This window comes from Urocampus carinirostris, chromosome 12 (genome assembly GCF_059441175.1).
Source record: "Urocampus carinirostris isolate Australia breed hairy pipefish chromosome 12, RoL_Ucar_1.0, whole genome shotgun sequence".
Taxonomy (NCBI): Eukaryota; Metazoa; Chordata; class Actinopteri; order Syngnathiformes; family Syngnathidae; genus Urocampus; species Urocampus carinirostris.
In genome coordinates this window covers 2,314,615-2,339,614 of record NC_142360.1, presented here as the reverse complement: position 1 = coordinate 2,339,614, position 25,000 = coordinate 2,314,615, and the positions used below count along the sequence as shown (strand labels likewise).

At 40.3% G+C, this 25,000-nt stretch overlaps 1 protein-coding gene and 1 pseudogene across 4 annotated transcripts in view; both read right to left on the bottom strand.

Annotated features, from left to right (window-relative positions):
- LOC148354644 (guanine nucleotide-binding protein subunit beta-4) overlaps nucleotides 1-25,000 on the bottom strand; it is a 54,708-nt gene that overhangs the window by 8,149 nt on the left and 21,559 nt on the right. For 2 of the 4 annotated variants that reach the window (XM_088349019.1, XM_088349020.1), the window contains 7 exons: nucleotides 21,799-21,854; nucleotides 19,543-19,672; nucleotides 19,381-19,419; nucleotides 15,162-15,268; nucleotides 15,030-15,044; nucleotides 13,160-13,223; nucleotides 1,299-1,461 (listed from right to left, as the gene is read on the bottom strand). In XM_088349019.1, coding sequence (XP_088205145.1) covers nucleotides 1,299-1,461; nucleotides 13,160-13,223; nucleotides 15,030-15,044; nucleotides 15,162-15,268; nucleotides 19,381-19,419; nucleotides 19,543-19,599 — 445 coding nt within the window. In that variant the 5' untranslated portion in view covers nucleotides 19,600-19,672; nucleotides 21,799-21,854. The remainder of the gene's footprint in view (nucleotides 1-1,298; nucleotides 1,462-13,159; nucleotides 13,224-15,029; nucleotides 15,045-15,161; nucleotides 15,269-19,380; nucleotides 19,420-19,542; nucleotides 19,673-21,798; nucleotides 21,855-25,000) is intronic. The other 2 variants (XM_088349018.1, XM_088349022.1) reach the window with 2 other exon arrangements.
- Nucleotides 2,284-2,407, bottom strand: LOC148354645 (U2 spliceosomal RNA; annotated as a pseudogene).

The following is a 25,000-nucleotide window of genomic DNA, read 5'->3' as shown; positions in this document are numbered from 1 at the left end:
CGTATTTTTACCCCACTTAGGGTCGCTGTAACACAAACTGGAACTTTAGGCAAGTACCGTATTTTCCGCACTATAAGGCGCTTCGGGTTATAAGGCACACCCCGAAAAAATAGTTTTTGGTCCTATATTTGACATACATAAGACGTACCGGATTATAAGGCGCTACAATGGGAACGTCGACAAAACAGTCAGATAGTTCAGTCAAACTTATTACTCCCTTAACATTCGAAAGCTAGCAAAGAAGCAAGTACGTGTCGAGAACACGTGCGGATGCGGTGTCCGTACGATGTCACTCAAATGCATCGTTTCAAATATCATTCGGAAGGTTAAAGTCTTTCTTTTTCAAGAAATGCCAACCATTCCTTAGTTTCTATTTTATTTTGCGCTCGCAACTTTACTGTGCATATGACAATAAACACTTGGAATTGAGTTTAATTTAAAAATAGACACTCCATTCCATCCATTATCTGCACCGCTTATCACAGAAACATCGAGTTCAGTCTGAAACAAGATACAGGGAAAATATATAGCCGGAGTAGCTCACCAAAGTCATTGTGTTCAATAATAATGTGCAGCCATGGTCCTCTTATATCCGTGAGTCTAGTAAATCCAGGAGAATAAAATATTTACAAATACAGAATAGTAAAAAATGCTTTCTCTATGCCGTCAACCCCACGTGCTATTCACATTCATCTTTTTCAGCCAATTGCAGGCTTTGTTTTGCCCCTTTAGCCTAGGCTAGCCTGTAAATGATAAAAAGGATCCGCTCTCTTTACCTCCGAATAACTTAAGCCAATAGTGATCGATTCAACTGATGATTGACACATCTTTTTCGGCCAATTGCAGGCTTTGTTTTGCCGCTTAAGCCTATGCCAGCCTGTAAATGATAAAAAGGATCCACCCCTTTACCTCCGAATAACTTTAGCCAATAGTGATCGATTCAAATGATGATTGACACATTGATTAGCCAATGAAACGCCGGTAAATAAATCCCAGCATACACCACTACTTGGCATTCGGGGGAAAATCTATTCGGCGGCTGTAAATTAGTTGCAAGACTTTGCGACTTGATATTGATCCATTAATAAGGCGCACTGTATTATAGGGCGCATGGTCAGCTTTTGAAAAAAATAAAGGCTTTTAGGTGCGCCTTATAGTGCGGAAAATACGGTACTTTCATTAACCTAAAGACGCCTTCCAAGCTGATTCCAAACATATATTAGCTCGACCATTTACTTTAGAGTTTTATTTTTTTTAAACGGTGGTGTTTTTCAGTGTAAATTACGATTTACACCCACCTGTATGTCCCGGCAGCTCTCTTGTGACTCTCACACTGCCCTCCCGAGTCTTCAGACTGTAAATGGAGCAGATGTTGTCCAGCCCTCCGCAGGCCACGTAGTTTCCGGAGGGGGCGTAGGCGCACGTCATAACCCAGGAAGAGCGAAGAGGGATGGCATGCATCTGCAGACAAAGATTGGAAATTAATCCAGTGACATATTGTATAAATCCGTTTTCAGAAGCATAAAAATACATGAAAATATTTTTTAAATTTCTCATTATCACTTTAATAAAGTGATAACTGAGCCCGAAATAAACCCAAACCTTTACGCAGCTCATCAGTTGGTATCAAGCCTATGGGAATAATTTCTGTATGATAAATCACCATTAAATGGCAGGAGTACCTTTGATTAGAACTTTGTCCACGAAAAAAATGAAGCCCCCACTTCGTAATCTTTCCTCCTGTATCAAGCAATTGAAGTGATTGATCCTAGGCCCGAAATTCAGGTCGGGTCAGGACTTAAATTACGTTAGGTTCGGGCCAGGCCTCTCTCCCACTGACTTCTATTTTTAATCATCCACCTGTAATTTGTTCCGTTTCTTTTTCTATGTAAGGGGCCGGTCACACAGCCGTTTGAAGCAGTGTTTTAAGAGTAACGAAGATATACCGTAAATTCCGGACTATAGAGTGCACATGATTATAAGCCGCACCCACCACCTTTTAGGTGATCTGCCACTTTTTTACTTACATAAGCCGCACCCATGTATAAGACGCGTGCGCCCACAATAAAACTCGTGACAGATTCACAAGTTTAACCCAAACCAGGCTGAAAATTCCATGTTTATAACTGCGGGGGGATTTTGTAAGGTTTATTGTTCTATATTCTTTATCAATTATCCATTATCGGCAAATCATAATAAGCTACAAAGCCAAGGGACCGAGACACTTGCTCTCAGCCAAGAGGCTGAGTCAAGGTCCTAGCCACAGAGCCAAGCAGCGATCAGTGCGAATGCACCGTTCCAGGAGGTACTGCAATACCGGGCCAAAGCATGGAGTGGACAGGGCAAGCTCTTTTTCCATCTCCCGATTGCAAAAATCCAACTTACAGCATTGCTGTATTTTGGGGATTCTTATGTCAGTCCTTCATGTCATTCATTGAAGCACACAGTTCAAAGATCGCTGCTGCCCATAGATAGTACTCAATCCTAGAATCACAGTCGGCATCAGGAATAGAAAATAATACTTGTAATTATAGTATGATGCAGACTTGTAAAGTCCGGGTCCCGTTAAAAGTAATCCAAGGAAATAAAATGTATATTTCTAAAGTTAAGGGTGGGAAAAATATATATCCACTATTGTCCGCTGCGACAACAGACAGATCTACCGGTAACTCAGCTTTACTCCATTTCCCATCAGCCCGCATTTGCTCCGCCCCTTCTTTTTGATTCGTCCATAGAACACACAACAGAATAAATCTCTAAAATAAATACATTACAAAAATATACAGCTGCAAATACATATTATACATGGTTACACATTTTTACAAAGAAAGACGGTACACCGAGAGAGTTTTCAAAGCTTTAATAATAATAAAACTTTCATCCCAAACCGTGCCTTTGAAAGGTACCAACACGCTAGTTAGGATCACGCTCACAAATTATAAATCGTACCTGTTAAAAAATAGGCATCCCCCCTAGGCTTTAAAGCTAGGACCTTAACTTGGCCATTTAGTATGATCATGGTTGGGTAGGGTTACTTTAACTTGATTACTTTCAATTAACTTATTGGATCATGGTGGACGCATCAGGTTAGCACTGCTCGTTCTATGCGTTTATACTGTCATTGGCGTCGGTTTTAAGAGTATTGTTAATTATTAATTTTACAATTCTAACCATTTTAACATAGTTAGAAGTAAAGCAGCCGAGTCCTGCCATGGCCGGGCATTAGATAGATAGATAGATAGATAGATAGATAGATACTTTATTCATCCCCGTAGGGAAATTCACACTTCCAGCAGTCTACCCTGTTGTTTATTAACAGATGAACATGATGCCCTAGGGGTGCTTGTAGCGAAGTGGATGACGTCACGCCAGTCCAAAATTTCGACATCCCTGCGGCAGATGGAAAACTTTTCTTTGTGAAAATCCAGGGATACACCACCTCGTGTTAGCAAGTCCGCCTCCTCTCCGATTCTCCCCAGTTTTCGTGTCTCTGTTTAGCAGCGTTGAAGCCGGATTGCTCCGGGTAGCTCCGGGTGGCTACACGTTAGCGTCCGGAATGCTAAACGTGAGCCACGTTTCCGCAAAACACAGCAACTGCGCTCCCTGTGCGCTTCGATGTTTTCCACCAGCACTCGATGATCTTATTTGGTCGTGAGTTCGCATTTACCATGATTACGGATGGTACCGAAGACTTATAACGCCGCTAGCCGCTTCGCTAGCTCCGGCTTTTCCTCCACCATAGGCCCCTTCATCACGCCGGCACGAGAAATCTTCAGGGCAAGGAGTAGAAATTCCTTGAATAAACGCATTTCTTGTGCGTTAAAACCCATGTCCATAGGATAGAAGTAATCCATAGTGTAGTTGTCAAAACGGGAAGAAAAAACACCGAAGATAGGAGCAGACAATAAAACAACAGGGCAACTGCTGGTAAAGGCAGCCGCTCGTGGCAGCGCCGCTTTGATCAAATACCGGCGGGCGGAGACGTAACTGCGTGAGATTCTTGCTCAAAGATGTTGTGGCAATTTCGGAGGGAATGTCAAGGACGGATTTTATTAACAAGTTTGTTGAAAAGATTCTGAAGTTTAAAAAGGAGGAGGTACATGCTGTCATAAAAATGACTTCTGGCAAAGGCTTTGATGTGAGTTTTGAAACGGCAGCTCTTTATCAAGAGTTTTGGAATCGCTTTGAGGGAGTGAGGTCCCAGTTTTCAGGATTTACAGTGGAGAAGCTGACTGATAATGCTAACAAGATTGTCGTTGTTAGAATGTTTAGTGAAATAATCAGTGCTGATGACGTCTGTTATTGGTTGAGTAGATACTGCTCAGTAAAAGGCCAGGCTATGAAGGTGAGGTGTGAGAAAGGCTATTGGAATGGTGCCTGGAGGGTACCAGTCCAACTACGGCAAGATCCTCAGGGCTTTCAGGGACTGAAACAAATTCCGTCGACTATATTCCTGGGGGAAAACCGTGGCTTTATCCACTATCAAGGGCAACCGAAACTCTGTCGCAAATGTGGTGAGCTTGGGCATCTGGCTGAGGTATGTGATCGAATTTTTTGTGGAAAGTGCAGAACAATTGGACATTCCTTTGAGGAATGTAGCAATAGCAGAAAATGCAATCTCTGTGGAGAAACGAATCACCTCTTTAGAAACTGCCCGAATTCGTTTGCTAACAAATTGAAAGCTAGGAAGGCAGTTAACAAAGACAACAAAGACAATGAAATGATGTCAGACAACATAGATAATGAAATGAATAAATGTCACAAAGACAATAAAGTGAATAAAGATAACAAAGACAATGAAATTAATAAAGTCATGGAAATACAAAATGAAAATGAACAAGAAATTAATGAAGTTATAGAAATACCCAATGAAGATGAACAGGAAATGAATAAAGTTATGGAAATACCCAATGAAATTGATCAAGAAATGCACAAAGAAATTGGACAAGACAAACAAATTGAAAAAACAGATGTACCTACCAAAACCCCTGGAGCAGAGACCAGAGAATCAAAATTGAAACAGGAAGAACCTGGAAATTCTAATTCGATTTCTCATAAAATACCTGAATTTGGACATGACAAACGAATAGAAAAAGCAACTGCCACTCCGAAAACACATATTAATCAGGAAGGGCCTGGAAGAGAGTTCAAATTAGCAAATTTGTTTGCTACGCCATTGCCGGGATTTGGAGAAGACAAACAAATCGAAAGGGCGAATGACTCTCCAAAAACCCATACGGGCACTGGAAAGAGGAGTAAAAGTAAGACAAAATTGGGAGTGGTGAAAAAAACAGAAACAAAGATAAGAGATTTAGAAGAAAGCCGATTGCCGGTGAATAAGCCCACAAGGGAACTGTATGAAGTTGAGACGGAGGAAGTCGGGGAGGGAAAAAATCTGACCCTTAGTGGGCAAGGAAGTAAGAGACCCCTTGATAGGTCCTCTGGCTCACCCCCTAACCCAGAAAAAAGGGGAAGACCTGGAACCACAGACAGAGAGTCAGAGGGTCCCAGAGTTTTCCCCGGTGACTCTCAAAATGAGGTACTACTCTTAAGTGATGTGTCTGACACAGGTGACACTCTCGATGATCTCGATGATCACCAAAGAATGGACTCAGATCCCCCGGTTTTGTCTAACTAGTTTAAATACTTTAACAACTATTATGAACATTACATTCTCTACTATCAATGTGAGAAGTGTGAGATCAAAGGTTAAGGCTCACAGTGTTTTATCGTTCTTAAAAAATATCAGAGCAGATGTGTTTTTACTACAGGAATGCTGCATCCCCTTTCTAAAAAAATTATAAACAGTGGGAAGAGATTTGGCCATATCCGTCATTATGGAGTGGCTCGAATGAAAACCGTAACGATGGGGTAGCCATTTTAATAAACAACCCTCAACTCATCATAAAGGGGAGTACTGTGATGAGAGACGGACGCGCTATCTTAGACTTTCTTATATAGGGAATGATTTTAACCTCATTAACATATACGGCCATGCCGACAGACAACTCAGGTACGAACTTTTAGAGGACATCCAGTCTCATATGCTAGGCCATCAACCACTAATCGTGGGAGGAGATTTTAATTGCATCCTAAGTAGGAAGGATAGAAAGAGGAACGATGAGGAGTTTAAAGTAGATAAAACATCAACTTTATTACAAGACATGTGCCGGACATTTAAACTGGTGGACTGTTTCAAATCCATACATCCAGGAGAGGAGGGCTTCACCTGGTTCAGTAGTGACAATGCCAGAGCCTCTCGAATAGACTACATATTTACGAGGGGTTTAGCACAGAGTGATGCAAGATTAATTCCAGTTTTTTTTTCGGATCACTTGCTACTGTCCTGCTCTTTCTCATTTCCTTCAGGTATGACTGTTGGGAAGGGTTTGTGGAAGTTAAACTGCTCCCTGCTGGAGGATGAGGCTCTAGCCGCACAATACAGGGAGCTGTACAAAGACTGGCAGACCCTTCAAGACTCGTATGATTCACGAGCACAATGGTGGGAAATGACAAAGAAACGAACACAGACCTTTTTTAAAAATGCAGGGAAAAACAAGAAACTCAAAGAGATGAAACGCATGTCGGGACTACAAAGAAGACTCCAACGCTATTTCATCCTAACAGAAAAGGGGATGGACTTTAATGATGAAATCAAAGAGACCAAACAAGAACTAAACGCTTTGGCGGAAATAAAGAGCAAAGGCATCATAATAAGAAGCAGAGAAAGAGAAATAGAAGAAGGGGAAAAATGTACACGCTACTTTTTAAAAAAAATTATGGGCAAAAATGAGGGGATTTTTAAACTTCAAAACGAAAACGGGCAAATAACAAAGGAAAGTAGTGAAATAACCAGATTGGTCGAAGACTACTACAAAAAATTATTTGAAAAGAAAGAAACATATGAGAATGAAATGGGGCATGTATTAGATCATATTTCAAGATCAGTGCGTCAAGACCCCTTTTTAACATCGGACTTTACCCAAGACCAACTGAATGATTGCATAAAGACTATGAAAAAAGGCAAATCACCCGGGGAGGACGGACTCAACCTCGAATTTTACCGGACTTTTTGGGATATTTTAGCACCAGATCTGTTAACTGTTTTTAACGAATTTTCCAGTCGAGACCATATGCCAGACAGTTTCAGAATCGGGATAGTTACTCTATTGCACAAAAAAGGAGACAAAATTGACTTAAAAAACTGGCGACCCATAACGCTTTTAAACGTGGACTGTAAAATTTTCAGCAAGCTTCTAGCAACACGAATGTCTGTTGTCTTGGGAGACTTGGTTGATCCAGACCAAACCTGTGCCATTGTGGGAAGGAAGATCAGCGACAGTCTCATGCTGATCCGTGACACCATTTGTTATGCAAGAGACAGAAACATGCGACTAGCGGTCCTAAACCTAGACTTTGAAAAAGCCTTTGATCGAGTCTCGCACCAATACCTCTTCAGGGTATTGCAAAAATGTGGTTTTCCCCAAAAATACATCAATTGGGTAGGACTGCTATACCGAGACATCTACAGCAAATTCATGATTAACGGGAATTTATCGGAAGCAATCGAGATCAACTGCGGTGTACATCAAGGTTGCCCTATGTCTCCCCTTCTCTATGTTCTTTGCATTGAACCTTTGGCACAAATGTTAAGAAAAGATAGATTTGTCGAAGGCATCAATATCCCAGGAAGTGGGGGACAAATTACCAAGTGTGTTTTGTACATGAATGATTTTAATATTTTGTGTACTGACCGCGCATCTGTTGAAAGAGCCCTTGACTTGACTGACCTGTTTGGGAGGGCGTCTGGGTCAAGGCTAAATAGAGAAAAATCACAAGTGAAGTTTTATGGAATGTGGAGAGAGACAGAAAAGGCAGGACTCCCGCTGACGGTGTTAAAGACAGACCAGAAACTTCTAGGGATAAAGTTCAGTGCGGATGGAGGAGGCGAGACCAACTGGGATGACGTGACAAGGAAAGTTAAGCAAAAACTTGTTTTTTGGTCACTAAGAAAACTGACAATAGAGGGGAAGGTCCTAATCATCAAAGCGATCATCCTCCCAATGCTTTTGTCAATCAGTTTAATTTTTATGCCTAAATGAAGCGTGCTGTTGCAACTGGACCGAGCCATCTTTCGCTTTGTCTGGGGCTCAAAGTGGGAAAGGATAAAAAGAGATACAATGAAAAAGAAAAAGGAAAAAGGGGGGAAAGGAGTGCCTGACCTCCAGCTTTTCCTGGGAAGCAAATATGTCTCTCTCCACTTCCAAAACGCTGTGGGCCCACCCAACAACCCGAAAAGTCAAGCAATGACCCGTTTTTGGATGGGCTCATATTTGCGGAAGCTAAAGCTTGTACTAGACAATCGTTTGATTCCAGTTTCGTTTAACTTGCCACCAACACATCTCTTTATTCGGGATTTTTTGAAGAAGTTTGATTTGGAAACACAAGAATGTCACACTTTACAAAACCACAGGGCTCTTATTGCTATTGTGCAAGAGCGAGCTACAGTAAGCCCTGTGCGGGGGGGCTTGCGTTTGGCGAATCCACAACGGTTTGGAGCAACGTCAATCATCCTGCCCTCCCAAACAGACTACGAGACTTGTCATGGATGGTGGCTCATGAAGTTCTCCCAGTCAGAGCTGTAATGCACCACCGAGGAATGTCAGCGACTTCGACGTGCCCTCGACCTGGCTGTGGCGCCCAGGAGTCGGTGAGGCACCTTTTTTGTGAGTGCAGCGCTGCCAAGGTCTTGTGGACAATGGCCGAACAACTAGGAAAGTTCCCGGACTTGCCAGCAGGAGAGGTCCCTGATGCACAGTACGTGCTTCACGGGGTGAGTCGGTCGAGGAGGCATCGGAACGACTTTGCCAGGGACTGGCTCACTCTCGCCGCCATCAAGGACGCCATCTGGACCTCCAGAAACCTGCTGGTATGGAGGTGCAGGCAGATCCCCCCCGTGGCTGTGCTCCAAATGGCTGCAGATACCATACAATCTGCGAGCGGCGAGCCTAGGACGCAGCCATAAAGAAGACTCGTCTGCACCCACCCGGAGGGGGGAGCCGGAGCTACACTGTGGGAGTCCCGGCAGCAACGGCCTGGGTTGTGGAACCCAGAAGGGAGAGGACCCACGCAGAAGGGAAAGGACCCACACAGAGGACTGGAAGAATGCTGCTTGGGAGGGTGGGATGGCATAGCTATGCCCTTGCACAATAGTATTGCCTTTTACACGCTGGTTAACTACTGTTAAAAGAAAATAACTCTGAAATTGTTTAATTGATGTTGAAAATGTCAGGAAAAAAATGTTAAAACGTCATATCGTCACGTCATATTGTCAAATATAAAAAATTGTGAATATGCTTGATGGCTGTGTTTTGCTGCTGTTGGTGTCGGTGGATTTGTTCAGACCGAGGACAATCGACTTTGGCCTGGACGGATCTATTGACACTAACAAAGATGTTATATAATGAAATTGTGAATATGTTTGATTTTCGAGAAGGTTTGTTCAAACCTCACTTTGTGTTTGCTGTTAAAAACGTAATATTGGAATATAATATTGTGAATGTGCTTAATTGCTGTTGAGATTGTCATGATTGTTTTCTGTTTTTAGTGTCAATAGATTTGTTCAAACCAAAAAAAAAATTCACGGTTAGATCGATTTCAACTTCCTCCTCATATCTATCATCATCAAGGGCGTCTTCCTCATTAATCGGAACATACATTATCTTTACAGATAATGTATGCTCAAATTTAGAGGTTGAAGTCTTTCTTGACGCACATATTCTACTGGTCTTAATCTTACCTTTTATACTCCAGCGCCGCTAGTAACCGTTAGAAAAATTCCATTAATTGGCCGCTTCACTGAATAAGCCGCAACGCTGAACATTTGGGAAAAAAGTAGCGGCTTATAGTCCGGAATTTACGGTAGGTAAGTACAGTTAATGTTTCAAGCTTCTTTCTTTCTCAAAAGATAATGAAGTTCTTTCGTTATCAGGAACACGATCGCCATAGTGACCTTGATCGTGTGATCATGCTACCGGATCATGCATAAGTTCAGTGTTTTTGAAAAAATGTTATTCAGCAATGACTTTAAAAATGAGTAAAATGGCAAATATTGTCTACCGGCACTCCTTTTAACAGAGCCCGAAATAAACCCACACCTTTGATTTTCCGCCAAAGTAGATAGATACTTTATTCATCCCTGTAGGGAAATTCACACTTCCAGCAGTCTACCCTGTTGTTTATTAACAGATTAACATGATGCCCTAGGGGTGCTTGTAGCGGAGTGGATGACGTCACACGCCAGTCCAAAAGTTCGACATCCCTGCGGCAGATGGAAATCTTTTTCTTTGGGTCCAGGGATACACCACCTCGTGTTAGCGAGTCCGTCTCCTCTCCGATTCCCGTAGGCTTTCGTGTCTCTGTATAGCGGCGCTGAAGCCGGATTGCTCCGGGTAGCTCAGGGTGGCTACACGTTAGCGTCCGGGGTGCTAAACGTGAGCCACGTTTCCGCAAAACACAGCAACTGCGCTCCCTGTGCGCTTCGATGTTTTCCACCAGCACTCGTTGGTCTTATTTGGTAGTGAGTTCACATTTACCATGATTACGGATGGTACCGAAGACTTATAACGCCGCTAGCCGCTTAGCTAGCTCCGGCTCTTCTTCCACCATAGGCCCCCCTCATCACGCCGGCACGAGAATTCTTCAGGGCAGGGAGTTGATTCCTCGAATAAACGCATTTTTGTGCGCTAAAACCCATGTCCATAGGATAGAAAGTCATCCAAAGAGTAGTTGTCAAACGGGAAGAAAAACACCAAAGATAGGAGCAGACAATAAAACAATAAATCACAAAAAGTGAGAGATAACAGGGGAGCTGCTGGAAAGGCAGCCGCTCGATGGCAGCATTGATGTAAACACAAAGCTTCACTTCGGCCGTGCATTTTTCAGTGCTGAACTATGCGTTTCGCCTGAACTATGCAGCTTGGGGTTTATTTGGGGCAGATACCCTCAATTCAAGTGTGCACTGCAAGTGCAGCGCAAAAATGAACAGTTCGGCGCCGAAGTGCGCATTTTGGTGACGTGCAGCAAAAAAAAGTGAAAGTGAAAGTGAACGAAATGGCACCCAAGAAAATCATGTTCTGCAGTTTACAGGCTGCAAATCGAGAAAGATTTGGCCGAAAAGCAGAAAGAAAGTTTGTAAAGCTTGTAAGCTATTGGCAAGAAACGGAATGACGTCTGACGTGAGGGAGGAGGAAGTAGGGCGTCTTTCAACCCAACACTCAGGATGAACATTCATTTAGAGTTAGTGATTTGAAGTTAAAATGATGGTTTGGTAAGCATTTTCTTTATCGAAATAATTACTTGAGTAAAAGTAAATGCATGCTGTGCAGATCCTCCACAAAAAAAAAAAAAAAAACGGCAAGAGAGAAGCCCGGCCGGCCCGACTTTGTGATTGACATTCCAAGTCTGGGCACAAGGTCTTACCTCGACTGTCGGGTAATAATTGAGTTCAATTCGGAAGACGAAAAAAAGAAAAAGGTGGAAAAATTAGCCAAACTTTGACTACCGTAAATTCCGGACAATAAGCCGCTACTTTTTTCCCCAAATGTTCAGCCCTGCGGCTTATCAAGTGAAGTGGCCAATTTATGTAATTTTTCTAACTGCCACCAGCGGTACTCGAGTACAAAAAGTAAGATTTAGACCCGTGGAATAAGTGCGCCAAGATGGGCGGCATCCTCTTAGTTTGTATACAATTTGTCAGTCTGACAAAGGTTCTATCCGATAATGAGGAAGTCGCCCTTGATGGCGGCAGTTATAAGGAGAAAGATGAGGACGATAAATCGTGAAAATCACATTTACGGTATGGCTTTTTTTAACAGATACGAATGACCCGTTGCGAGCGTGTTATTAGTAGCGTGTTGGTACCTTTCACAGGCGCGGTTTGGGATAAAAATTATATTATTATTATTAAAGCTTTGAAAACTCTCTCGGTGTACCGTCTTTCTTTGTAAATATGTGTAACCATGTATAATATGTATTTGCAACAGTATATTTTTGTAATATATTTATTTTAGAGACTTATTGTGATATGTTTTCTACGAGCGAATCAAAAACAAGGGGCGGAGCAAACGCGGGCTGACGGGAAGTGGGGTGAAGCTGAGTAAAATCTCTTTGTAGTTGCAGCGGACAATAGTGGATACCGGTATATATTTTTCCCACCCTTAACTTAGGAAATATACATTTTTTTCATCGGATTACTTTCAACGGGACCCGGACTTTAAAGGTCTGCATTAAATTCTAATTACAGGTATCATTTTCCATTCATGTTGCCGATTGTGGTGTTTGGATTGTATACTATATTTATAGTTACAATCGTGGCACCTAGTCAAATTTGGGATAAGCTTTTGACTTTGCTCCATGTTTTAATGTAGGGGCATGCGGCTTATATACAGGTGCGGCTTGTGTAAGGACAAAACCAATAATGCCCATAAAATGTAGTGCATGCGGCTTATAGTCAGGTGTACTCTATGGTCCGGATTTTACGGTTATTCTAATGATATTGATTGGTCCGAAGCAGAGTGCAATACAGCTTTAAATCTCAGAGACTGCTGATTTTTTTTAAATTGGAACAGCACAGCAGCACAGTGGTTAGCCTTCCTGAGTGGAGTTTGCATGTTCTCCCCATGCTAGCGTGGGTTTCCTCCCACATTCCAAAAACATGCGAATCAGGTTAATTGGATGGTCCGAATTGTCACTAGGTGTGAATTGGCGAGTGAGTTGTCGGTCTCTGTGTGCCCTGCGACAGGCTGGCAACCAGTTCAGGGTGTCCCCTGCCTACTGCCCGAAGATAGCTGGGATGGGCTCCAGCACTCCCGCTACCCTACTGAGGATAAGCGATGCAGATAATTGATGGATGGATTATTGTTTTGTTTTGCATTTTTAGGAATTTTGTGTTGTTATTCGACATTAAATCTGTTCAGTATTTAAACAGCTAAAACAAAGATTTGTACATCTGTGAATCTTTTAATTTATATATCATAGAAGTTTTCATGGATCCCTTGCAAAACATGAAATTACTAATTACTAAATAAGTTGGTGCATACTATTATTTATAATACATTTAGAAAAAAGCATTTGTTAAACAAAAAGTAAGTTTGCAAACCTTATTTGTGGTGTAACTGTCCCAGATGATGAGCTTTCCATCTTGAGAGGCACTGACAAGAAGCCTGGAAACGATGAAAAAAAGAGTGAACGGTGCACATGCCTCAGACAAAAAAAAACCTGTATGCATGTGTTCCTTCCAAGCCATGACTATTCCCATTAAAAAACATCTCAAAACCCATTCATGCAAATGCAAAATGTTTCCTGCTTTCTCTGGAAAATAAATGGCTGAATGATGATTTCCTGTCGTCAAGCACAAATGTCACAAGAACCCGCTCCATCGCTAGGAGTATAAACATGCCTTTGTCATCTCAACCGGTCAGAAATAAATTAGCCTGATGTAGAAATAAAATGCAGAATTCATGTCATACAAATAGAACACTGCATGGGTAGGTAAAAAAAATAGGGATGCACGATGATTATCGAAGCGATAGTGGACAAATTTGATGCCAGTTATCGTACCGGTAGGAATAAAAGGCTCATAATGAGTTGCTTGAACGTCACACTTTGATATTCAATCAGCCAACACTACCCGTTGGAAAGATTATTAGCACTTATGTTACTTAGAATATATTTTGATTTTTCTAGAGAAGTTGTAGCACAACTTCGTCATGTATCCTCTCAACCTCTTCGTAATGTGTGTGAGGCACTGGAGAGCTCAGCAATAATCGGTCACATTTATGTTCCTCTTTAGAATTGATGAGATAACTATAGAAGTAGGAGCACAACTTGGTCATGTCTCCTCTCAACCTCTTCATAATGTGTGCGAGACACTGGAGAGCTCGCCCATATCAGTTATATTTAACAAAAAACGTAAGTATTAATCAATTGATTAAGTCACCTCTTGCTCTCTAACACTATTTTGTGGTGACTTAATTAGCATATATTGGTTACATCTCCTCTCTACGCTTTTAGAGACCTCACTTTTCAGGAGACATGACTTTTTCGAAGGATCTAAGGATTTATTTTCCTTATTAGAATAGATATGAGTTTCTATAGAAGTGGCAAAACTTGGTCATTTTTCCTCTGTACCTCTTTGTAATGTGTTCCGAGTCTCCAGAGAGCTTGCCTTTAAGCCAACACTACTCGTTAGAAGGATTCTAAGGATTTATGTTCGTCATTAGAATTTATTTGAGTTTCTATAGGTGGCGTAGCAAAACTGAGTCGCCTTCTACCTCTTATGTGCTTGAGGCAACAGAGAGTTCGGCCTTTTTAGTAGCATTTGTGTCCCTCATAAAAACGGTTTTCGATTTTCTATACAAGTGATAGCACAATTTGGTCGTGTCCTCTCTCCATTTCAATCTAATTTAAACATATTTAGATTTTCTAAAGACATCTCTTTCTACCTCTTTAAAATATGTGTGAGGCACCTGGGGCATAATCAGTCGCATTTATGAGTTTCTATAGGAGAAGTAGCAAGTGTATCCTCTTTACCTCTTCATTATGTGCTCAAAGGTGGGCCTTCTAATCTGAAAAATACAGAAATAGGATTCTGCTTGTGTTTTCTGTCCCCTCAATATAGCACGCAGTTAAAAAAAACAGTATCGATGCCCAGAAGCTGGATTCTACATATGTTATAAGAACAGAAAAAAATCCAACTATATGTGGTGTTCCAAAAGGCGGGACAAGCTAAATAAAAATGTTATATTTTCCTCTTCAAATTGATTGAATAATTTTTTTAGATGACTTATTGACAATTTAACACGCTAAGGTAGGAAAAAACACGTATCATGCATCCGTGTGTAAAAACAAAACTTTGTGCAATTGTGATATCCAACAAGCTGTTTTTGTGAGTCCATGGTTAAAAAGGAGGTGCCAGTGCTAGTATTAGTCATATTAGAACAAGCAGATGCATAACAGTGGCCCCACACCTGGGACTGCCGTCACTGCCCCAGTGCATCGCATTAGGAGACACAAACAAACATTTCAATCGGGAGAAAATATCAGAACAAGATTTGACACCAGAGGAAATATTGAATTTGAGCGAGGAACGAGGACGCTACCTGGAGTCGCTCCCCCAGTGCATTGCATAGATCTTGGCCAGGTGGCCCCTGAGAGTGCGGCGGGTCCGCATTTGGATCCGGCCCACCGAGTCCAGGCCGGCTGTGATCTGAAATAACACAAAAACATTTAAAATTGTCATGCACAGAGAATGTAGCAACACTTTGTGTATACATGGTTTATACATCTTTTTCATCGCCAAATTCAAGTACATTTCAAGCACTTTCAAGACCATATTCTTAAATTTTCCAGTACCTTTCAAAAGACGAAATCTAGCACCGGTCAAAATAATTTTCTTTTTGGGTTGGCTTTGATGACTATGAAAAAAAAAAATCGCTATTTTGCTGCTAGCACATACTTTGTGCTTTTTTGTGCCGTTCTTCTCTATGATCTATGATCTTTTTTGTGCTATAAACTGACATAAATTCTGCCATTCTGCTTCAACAATGATTCAATATGTCACACATGTTTAAAAACACGGAAAAGCCTCTATAGGCGGTAGGTAATAATGAAGTTCAATACGCAAGACATAAAAAGAAAGCAATGTATGTATAAAAAGCAGAAAAATAAGCCAAATTTTGACTAATTTTAACCATATTGATTGTTCCGAAGTACCGTGCATTTAATCTGAGAGACTGCTGATCTTTTGCTTTTGTTTTACTTATCTTGATTTTTATTTTTTGCATGTTTTTCAGAAGATATGTGTCAAAATTGGTTAAAACATAATTGAAAATAAGTTAAAAAAAATTTAAAATAATCATTTATAGCACTGAAGAGTTAATGTTTTTGATTTGTATTTCATTGTTTAGCATTTTCAGGGTTTTTGTGTTGTTGTTCGACATTAAGTCTGTTCAGTGTGTAAAAATCTTAAATTGGTTTTTATTTTACATTTTTTGTGTAGATCCGTGAGTATTTTAGTATACAGTATATGTCATGTGTTTTGCAGGGATTCCCTGTAAAACATGTGAAATTACGAATTACTAAATAATTTAATGGATAATGTTTTATTATTATCGATAATTTAGTATATCACACCCAAAAAATTGAAAAGGCGCTTGGGAGCCAAAAGAGTCACCTTTTCTCATTGAGCAGAGCCAGAAAAGCCGCTTCTCGTAAAAGAGACTTTCCATGACTAGTCTAATAAACTTGTCCTCTCAGATGCAACAGAAAGGGTGCAGTGACGCTTCACATGACAACTTGATAATGAGGACTTGAACAACCATTGGTGTCATTTTTACGCACTTTAATTTTTTCTTCATTTTAAAGCTTGTTCTATCGAGTCAGACTGCAGGGTGGAAAAAATTTTCAAGCACTTTCCCCAAAATTCAAGCATCTTCCCGACCTCGAAAACACAACCTTAAGATTCAAGGATTTCAAGCAGCCGTACGTACGAGCCCTGTCTATATCAGTGCACGACACAGACTACCAGAACAAAGAAAATACATTATAAATCCAAATATAAATGTTATTGCAAATGAATTAATAATTAGTCTATACTTAAATAGATGTATTAATTGACTTTATTGCTCCACACTATTTATAATAATCATAAGTAGATTTAAAAAAAAAAAATCAAAAATATCAAAGGCGGCCACTAATTGTGTGAATGAGTAAAACAACTAATGACAATTTGTTTCAATCAATCAGTAACAACAACAATAACACAATTACAATTTCATAATTTTGCTTTTAAACTGGACATTCTGTTATTACCTATATTTGATGTTGTTGATGTCTGTGTATTGTCTGTACAGCCCTTTGAGACTTGTAACAATTAAACGCGATACAACAGCACTTGAATTGACTTGACAAACACCTAAACCTAAAAAAAGTCCAAGATGGGGCAGAGGCTCCATCAACACTTTTTGTACATCTGTGCTCAAAGAATAATTATATTAATAAAAATGTGTGCTTTTTTGCAAGTTGGAAAAAATTATTTTTTATTGACATATCCTTAACCAGCTGTCGCTATCTCCTCCCCCTTCTGCAACCACTTGCTACTCCACTCAATCAGCTCAACTTGACACAAAAGTTAAATCAAATTTTGCTTTTCCTTGAAATCAAGTTAAGTCATGTTTATCTGTATAGCCCTGAATCACAAAAAGTGGCTGCACAGACTACCGACAACCATCCCCTGATCTAAAACCTACATGAGGGCAAGGAAAAATACCCCAGCATGAGGAAAATAAATAAACCTTGAGAAAGGACCATACATGAGGTAATCCCCTTTCGAAGATGACCAGAATGCAATGGATGTTGCAATACACATACATCGTCAACATGAGACATAAGTCATTCATAAACGATAGAATATGAGCGTGTTTTGAGTCAGTTCCACTGAGGTTGCAGATTGAATTTCAGAGGACAAAGCATTTCACAGCACCGGGGCCCGAATGGAGAGCGCTCTCGAACCTGCGGATTTATTCTTTGCTCACGGGATCACTGGTTGACCAGCATTTTCTAAGCGAAGGCACCGAGCAGTAGTACCTTTATCAGGGTTCCTACAGCTTAAGGCAATTTGATTTCAAGACTTTTTAATGCCTTTAGCAATCAAAGTCGACAAAACCCAACACAAATTATATATTTCTTGCACGCAGCACTGCAGCGCAGTGATGAGCGTGTTTCCGGCACAGTTCTGACGTCATGAGGTCGAACCTTCCTGTGTGGAGTTTGCATATTCTCCCCGTGCTAGCGTGGGTTTCCTCCGGGCACTCCGCTTTCCTCCCACATTCCAAAAACATACATGTCAGGGTAAATGGTCAGTCCAAATTGTCCTTAGGTGTGAATGAACAAGTGAGTTGTCTGTCTCTGTGTGCCCTGCGACTGGCTGGCAACCAGTTTAGGGTGTTCCCTGCCCACTGCCCGAAGACAGCAGGGATGGGCTCCAGCGACCCCGCGACCCTACTGAGGATAAGCGGTGCAGTTAATGGATGATGGATATTTCTTGCACACAATACATTTAGCCATGGCGAAAACGTTCGTGGTACAGCCACCTCTCATTAAATGTACACTTTCCCATGCTCCAAAGTAAATGTCTGAATCCGAAGTTGCTATGTGTATTGTGGGTCTGCTCTGAAAGGCGCAACTGAAACCCCATCCCCTTTTTGATAGGTCTTTTATTGTGGTCACACTATGTTGCCACAGAAGTAAAAAAATAAATAAAAATAAATTATAAATGTTACCAAATGTTTTTAGTTCAAACAATTCTTAATCTTATTAATATGTTCACATTTCTAAGACTTTCCAAAATTGGTATTTCAGACATTTTAATGACAGTTAAGGCCTTATTTTATGAATAATAAATGCAATGCCTTTTAAGACTTAAGGATCCGCAGGAACCCTTCACACACCTGTAATCAACTCCAGACCTTTTTACAACATACTTCTCTTGACACTGCATAATTGCACGACTCATCCCGATTTTGAAGTGGAAAGTCTCAAATTGCAGCTAAGATTGTGCACTTTTAGCCCATATTAATTGTATTATTGTATTTCGGAATTTGTTTATGTAAACAGCTAAAATAACAAAACTTCAGTCACTGTCCAAATCTTTTTGGGCCCAGCTTTACCAAATTTGTTATTTTTTTATGTTTTAAACTGGTGTACTGCGGTATCCAAGCTAATTAGCATAGGTCAGGCGTATCCAAACTTTTCAGAAAGCGGGAAAGATTTGGTCGTCGGGGGCTGACTATTCAGGCCGGAGTTCTTTGAACAGTCTTAAATAAATTCACTCTCCGTAAAAAGTTTGCTGTGCTTGGTTATTAGCAACACAACCTCGTACCTCGCCTTTGTAGCGTTTTCATTTGACTCGCAGGGTCTAGTGAGAAAGCGTTGCTGAGCTGTTAAAACAGCTTCCATTTGCTTCCCCTTTTCACAGTGTTTGTTCCCAGATAGCGTGTAGTAGTCAGAATGTTTCGTTTGGCAGTACCTCTTGATAGTATATTCTTCTATACTGAGATCAACAGTACTGGCGGCCACATATTGTTAATTTTAAGACAAAGGGCCGCGGGCCAGTAGAAAAATGATCACGGTACTTTTGACATGACTGGCATAGATTTCTATCCACCACTATACAACAATTTTATCTCAGGATGAATTAACGTCAAATCCCAGGGGTGTACTGTACAATTAAATATACAATAAAGATAATGATATTAAATTATATATTGTTTTCCATCTTTGTCTTTTGGGGCTTTAAAGTAATTATTTTCCAGGTCTTACCTGTGACAAAGTCGAGTCACTGCAGGCTTTCCTGGCATCCTGCAGTGAACAAAAGAAAAACCTTGTAAACAAAATAATTGCATCAAGAGGCGAGGGACGTAGAAAAAGAACAAAAAAAAAAAAAAAAAAAAAAAGGTGGTCACGTGTGACCATCTCACGTACTCTAATTTGATTGCGTAGCTGATTGGCTTCCTGCCGCAACTGCTCGAGCTCACTCATCGTCGCTGACCAAGTGAGGTAAATGCACGGAACCTTCTCTCACATGCACGCTCGCATGCACGCTCTCACGCACCTGCAACAACATTTAAAATAGAGAGAAAGGCAGCAATTACATGCTACATTGCAAAGGCTTCTATCAAACAAAAGTATTGGATCCTGTTTAGGGTTCTGCAGAGGGTGCTTAGGTCCCGAGGGTTTCCAGGAGGGATGTCTCCTGCTCTTCAAACACCACCAGTGTGGTTCAAAAAGGCCACCTGAGCCCAACTCTGACCTTTAACACAGTGTAGCGCTGTAGGCCAGTTCGCTCAATGAAATGATTGAGTAAAGTTTTACATTTTATTTATTTCACTTTAAAAGAAAAAAACAAATGTAGAGCAACGGTCAATATAAATACATGAACCTCCTCAGACCTGGCATCCACATGCGTGGAGCTAAATGTACATCTAACAAAAAGCTAGGGTCTTAGGAGGTTAAATCAAACACAAATAAAGGAAATAGAACAAAAGCATGGTTTGGCACGACATAGCAACATCATACATATTGAGGCTGATATTTCAAAAAGACGTATCTCCATTTCTTTTCTTGAATTTAATGTTTATAATGATACTAAGCTCAAAATTAAAAAGATACCCCCATAATTGATATTATTATTATTTTAATTCACAAAATGCTTATAGTTTAAAATGTCTTGTTTGAAAAAAGAAACACATTTTTAAAAACAATTAATTTACAAGAAAAATAAACAAATTAATACATAAAATATATGTGAATATCCTCAAAAAAATGCAAAGAGAGAATCTCCATTTTCATTTCATTTCTTTTTTGCATGAATGGAATGCTGACATTCATTCATTCATGAGCTGGAGGAAGTGGCTGGTGATAGGGACATCTGGACTTCACCGCTTTTTTTTAAGTTATGTTTATTTGTATAGCTCTTAATCACAAGGAGTCTCAAAGGGCTGCACGGACCACAGATGATTGCAAACTAACGACTATCATTACATCATCCCCCGATCTAAAACCTACATGAGGCCAAGGAAAAACTCAAAGACCTCAGCCTGTGGAAAAGAAAGTAACCTTGAGAAGGGACCGCACATGAGGTAATCCGCCTTCTAGGATAATTGAGTGGTAGTTTTTTTGGGGAGGAGCTTTACTTATTATTTTAGGCAGTTATACTCCATGGCCATAGCATGCGACCAAGGTGCTAACACGAGTGGCTAGAGAAGGAAATTGACCTATAACAATGAAAAAAATTGGACTCTGTGACATTAGAACAACTACCTGTGGAAGGTGAGTGACATTGAAGGGTAAACTGGAAGCAGCTAGCAATAACAAAAACTGCTACCCATAGCCTGCAGTCAAGTTGCTAAAAAGAGTGGCTAGAAAAGGAAACAGTGGCAAAAAAGTGTAAGATGCCTAAATCACAGATCTTGGTGACATTCAGCTGTGGAAAGTGGCACTGAAAGAAAGCTGGAGCAGCTAACAACAGCGAGCCATAGCCAGCAGCCAAGCTGATAATATGAGTGGCTAGAATGAAAAAGTGGAAAAGGGGGGAAGATACTGGGATGATGGGACTTGGCCATTGACCATCTGATTTTTGCAGTAAGTGACAGTTTAATGCTAAAAGCACCACAATGACAAGCTAGCCTGGCAAAATGGTCAACTAGGGTTCCAAAGTAGTAAGACGGCAGCCATACTTGAAATTGTCTTTATTGTAATTACCGTATTTTCCGCACTATAAGGCGCACCGGGTTATAGGGCGCACCCCGAAAAAATAGTTTTTGGTCCTATATTTGACATACATAAGACGCACCGGATTATAAGGCGCTACAATGGGAACGTCGACAAAACAGTCAGATAGTTCAGTCAAACTTATTACCCCCTTAACATTCCCAAAGCTTGCAAAGACGCAAATACGTGTCGAGAACACGTGCGGATGCGGTGTCCGTACGATGTCACTCAAATGCATCGTTCCATCATTCGGAAGGTTAAAGTCTTGGGATTCAAGAAATGTCAACCATTCCTTAGTTTCTATTTTCGCTCGCAACTTTACTGTGCATATGACAATAAACATTTGGAATTGAGTTTAATTTAAAAATAGACACTCCATTCCATCCATTATCTGCACCGCTTATCACAGAAACATCGAGTTCAGTCTGAAACAAGATACAGGGAAAATATATAGCCGGAGTAGCTCACCGAAGTCGTTGTGTTCAATAATAATGTGCAGCCATGGTCCTCTTGTATCCGTGAGTCTAGTAAATCCAGGAGAATAAAATATTTACAAATACAGAATAGTAAAAAAATGCTTTCTGTATGCCGTCAACCATGTGCTATACGCATTAATCTTTTTCGGCCAATTTCAGGCTTTGTTTTGCCGCTTCAGCCAATGCCAGCCTGTAAATGATAAAAAGGATCCGCTCCTTGACCTCCGAATAACTTTAGCCAATAGTGATCGATTCAACTGATGATTGACACATCTTTTTCGGCCAATTGCAGGCTTTGTTTTACAGCTTAAGCCTATGCCAGCCTGTAAATGATAAAAAGGATCCGCCCGTTGACCTCCGAATAACTTTAGCCAATAGTGATCAATTCAAATGATGATTGACACATTGGTTAGCCAATAAAACGCCGGTAAATAAATCCCAGCATACACCGCGGACTACTTGGCGTTCGGGGGAAAATCTAGTTGACGGCTGCAAGTTAGTTGGAAGACTTGGCGATTTAATATTGATCCATAAATAAGGCGCACTGTATTATAAGGCGCATGGTCAGCTTTTGAAAAAAATTAAGACTTTTAGGTGCGCCTTATAGTGCGGAAAATACGGTACTACGTTTTGAAACATTGTATATAACGAGATTAGACATGACACTCCAGGGTAAACATGTAGTAATGTATATGAAAGATAAAAGGCTTTTAGGATACAAAATGAAAGTACGGTAAAAATATAAGCTAGCTGGAGAGCAATTAACTGCTGCACCTGTAGGCACCGCAATCTTGGCTGAAAAATAAAATAAAAACGTGTTATCTTCTTAAAGTTGTGTCACTTGACTGCAGGCTATGGGTATCAGTTTTTGTTATTGCTAGCTGCTTTTTATTTACCCTTCAGTGTCACTCACCAAGAATGCAATTTTTTGCATTGTTATAGGTCAGTTTCCTTCTCTAGCCACCCATGTTAGCACCTTGGTCGCAGGCTATAACAGCCTAAAAAAATTAGTAAAGCTCCTCCCCCCAAAAACTACCACTCAATCATCCTAGAAGGCAGATTACCTCATGTGCGGTTCCTTCTCAAGGTTTCTTTGTTTTACTCGTGCTAAGGTTTTTGAGTTTTTCCTTGCCCTCATGTTGGTTTTACATCAGGGGATTACGTAATGATAGTCTGTAGTTTGCAATCATCTGTGGTCTGTGCAGCCTTTTGAGACTCCTTGTGATTAAGGGATATACAAATAAACATGACTTGACTCATATAATTACACATTTCTTGAAAAAAAAAAATCACGTTCATGAAATAGTTAATTGTGTTTTTTCTTATTATTTATTATAAGTCTGTAATCTTGGATGCATGCAAAGAAGATTTGATAGGATTCCAGTTCCTTATTTTGACTATTATCGTGCACTGACTTGACACTGATGTCCCTTGTTTTGAGTGCTACATCATTGTCTCCATCGGCCAATCATGTTGCTGTTATTTGATTCCCACACCCCTTAGGGATGATCTGGTTTAGTCACCAATAAGATTTCATAAAAACAGAAGACTCAGGAAAGCGTTAATTGAATTCCTTTCTGAAGTCTTCTCTCCGTGTCCTCCTTGGAAGATCAAATTCATTGATATCTTCTCTTTATTTTGAGTGTCTACCAGTGCTTAAACCATGGGAGCCCAATACGTCGATGACACTCTACCAGTCGATCGCAACGGCAGTGTAGGTCGATTGATTAGCATTAGCAAACTCAAGGTCAGCCAGTTATCTCTTTACTATAGACTAAGGTAAGGAGATGGTAGGCGGACATTTTTATACAGAGTATAAAATATGTCACTTGATTGACATGCAGGACAGCCAGTCAAACAAGTGACCATTTCCGACTCATGTTTGGGTTCCTGAGCAGTCCGACAGAGTTGCAGAGTTAGCCTCCTACCTATTCCTTCGAACAAGTAAAGCGGGAAAGAGCTTTCTATTAGGTGGGATGTCAACGTCAAATCCACAAGGACAGCAGGAACTCCAAATATCAAATCAGGCATCCAAACTTTTTTTTACAAAAGCTATAATTTATGACATGTAGGTTTTTAAAAGTTTTACCTAAGATGTAATAAGTACGATGATTAAAAGTTCAAACAAAATGTTATATAAATTTGCAGCGACAGTATATATTGTAAAACATATGAGGTTGAAGTTTCAATATGCCTTCGATATTAAAAAAAAATAGTAATTCAATTAACTACAAGTTTGTTGGTTGGATTCCTTAACCACACGGCTCATAGGGGCACAATTTCTTGTGGTGTGTCTTGGGGATCCCGCTCATCCCTCTCTCCAGGCCAAAATATAGTCACCAGGTGGAAACATATGTTGGAATTTCAATGATTAGCACAAATGTGTGTGTTGACGTAATTTAAGTATTGTTTTGACCTTTTTCAATTGATTACACTACAACAATATTGTACCTTAATATTTTTTTGGGGGGTTAGATCATAAATTCCAACTAATAGTGTTTTATTTTAATAAATTACATATATTCACACCAGTAGAAGTCACTACACTGCTGCTTTAAAGCCAAATTATTTTCCCAAAGGCAGAATTTCCACTTGTGAGCACGTGCCTGTTTTTTTTTCTTAGCTCAAGAGGTTCCATCACTGCGTAATGACGCACGGCCGAGAAATAAAATTGTTTCATCTGTCTAGGAAAGACGTCACAAACTTGTCTGGCTGACGCAATTCCTCAGAGAAAAGCTCTTGGCTCTGCCCAACCCGTGGCAAACGCTTAACAAATGCACACTCGTGTCCATCCAAGTTGCATGGCATCCAGTGGCGCTTAGCAGTCATATGCAACCACCGGTAACAACACTGATTATATTAAAGGCAAGGTCGGTGTTAGAGGTGTCCTTAATAGGTTGAAAGTAAATTTTTGCTCTTACAGATACAGATATACTTTGTCATTCTTGTAGGCATGTATACAGAACAAAATGTCGATACATCTGACCCGCACAGTTTCCTTAAATATACAGATATAAATATGTAGTATTGAGTTGGAGTATTGAAAATGGATTTTATGTACAACAGTGCAAAAAAATAAAACATTTGTAGAGTGAAACATGCAAGTGGGGGGGATCATATAATGTACAAAAAAAAATATGGATGTGCAATGGTAGGTAAATAATTATAGCTATGAGTACTGTACAGTAATGCAA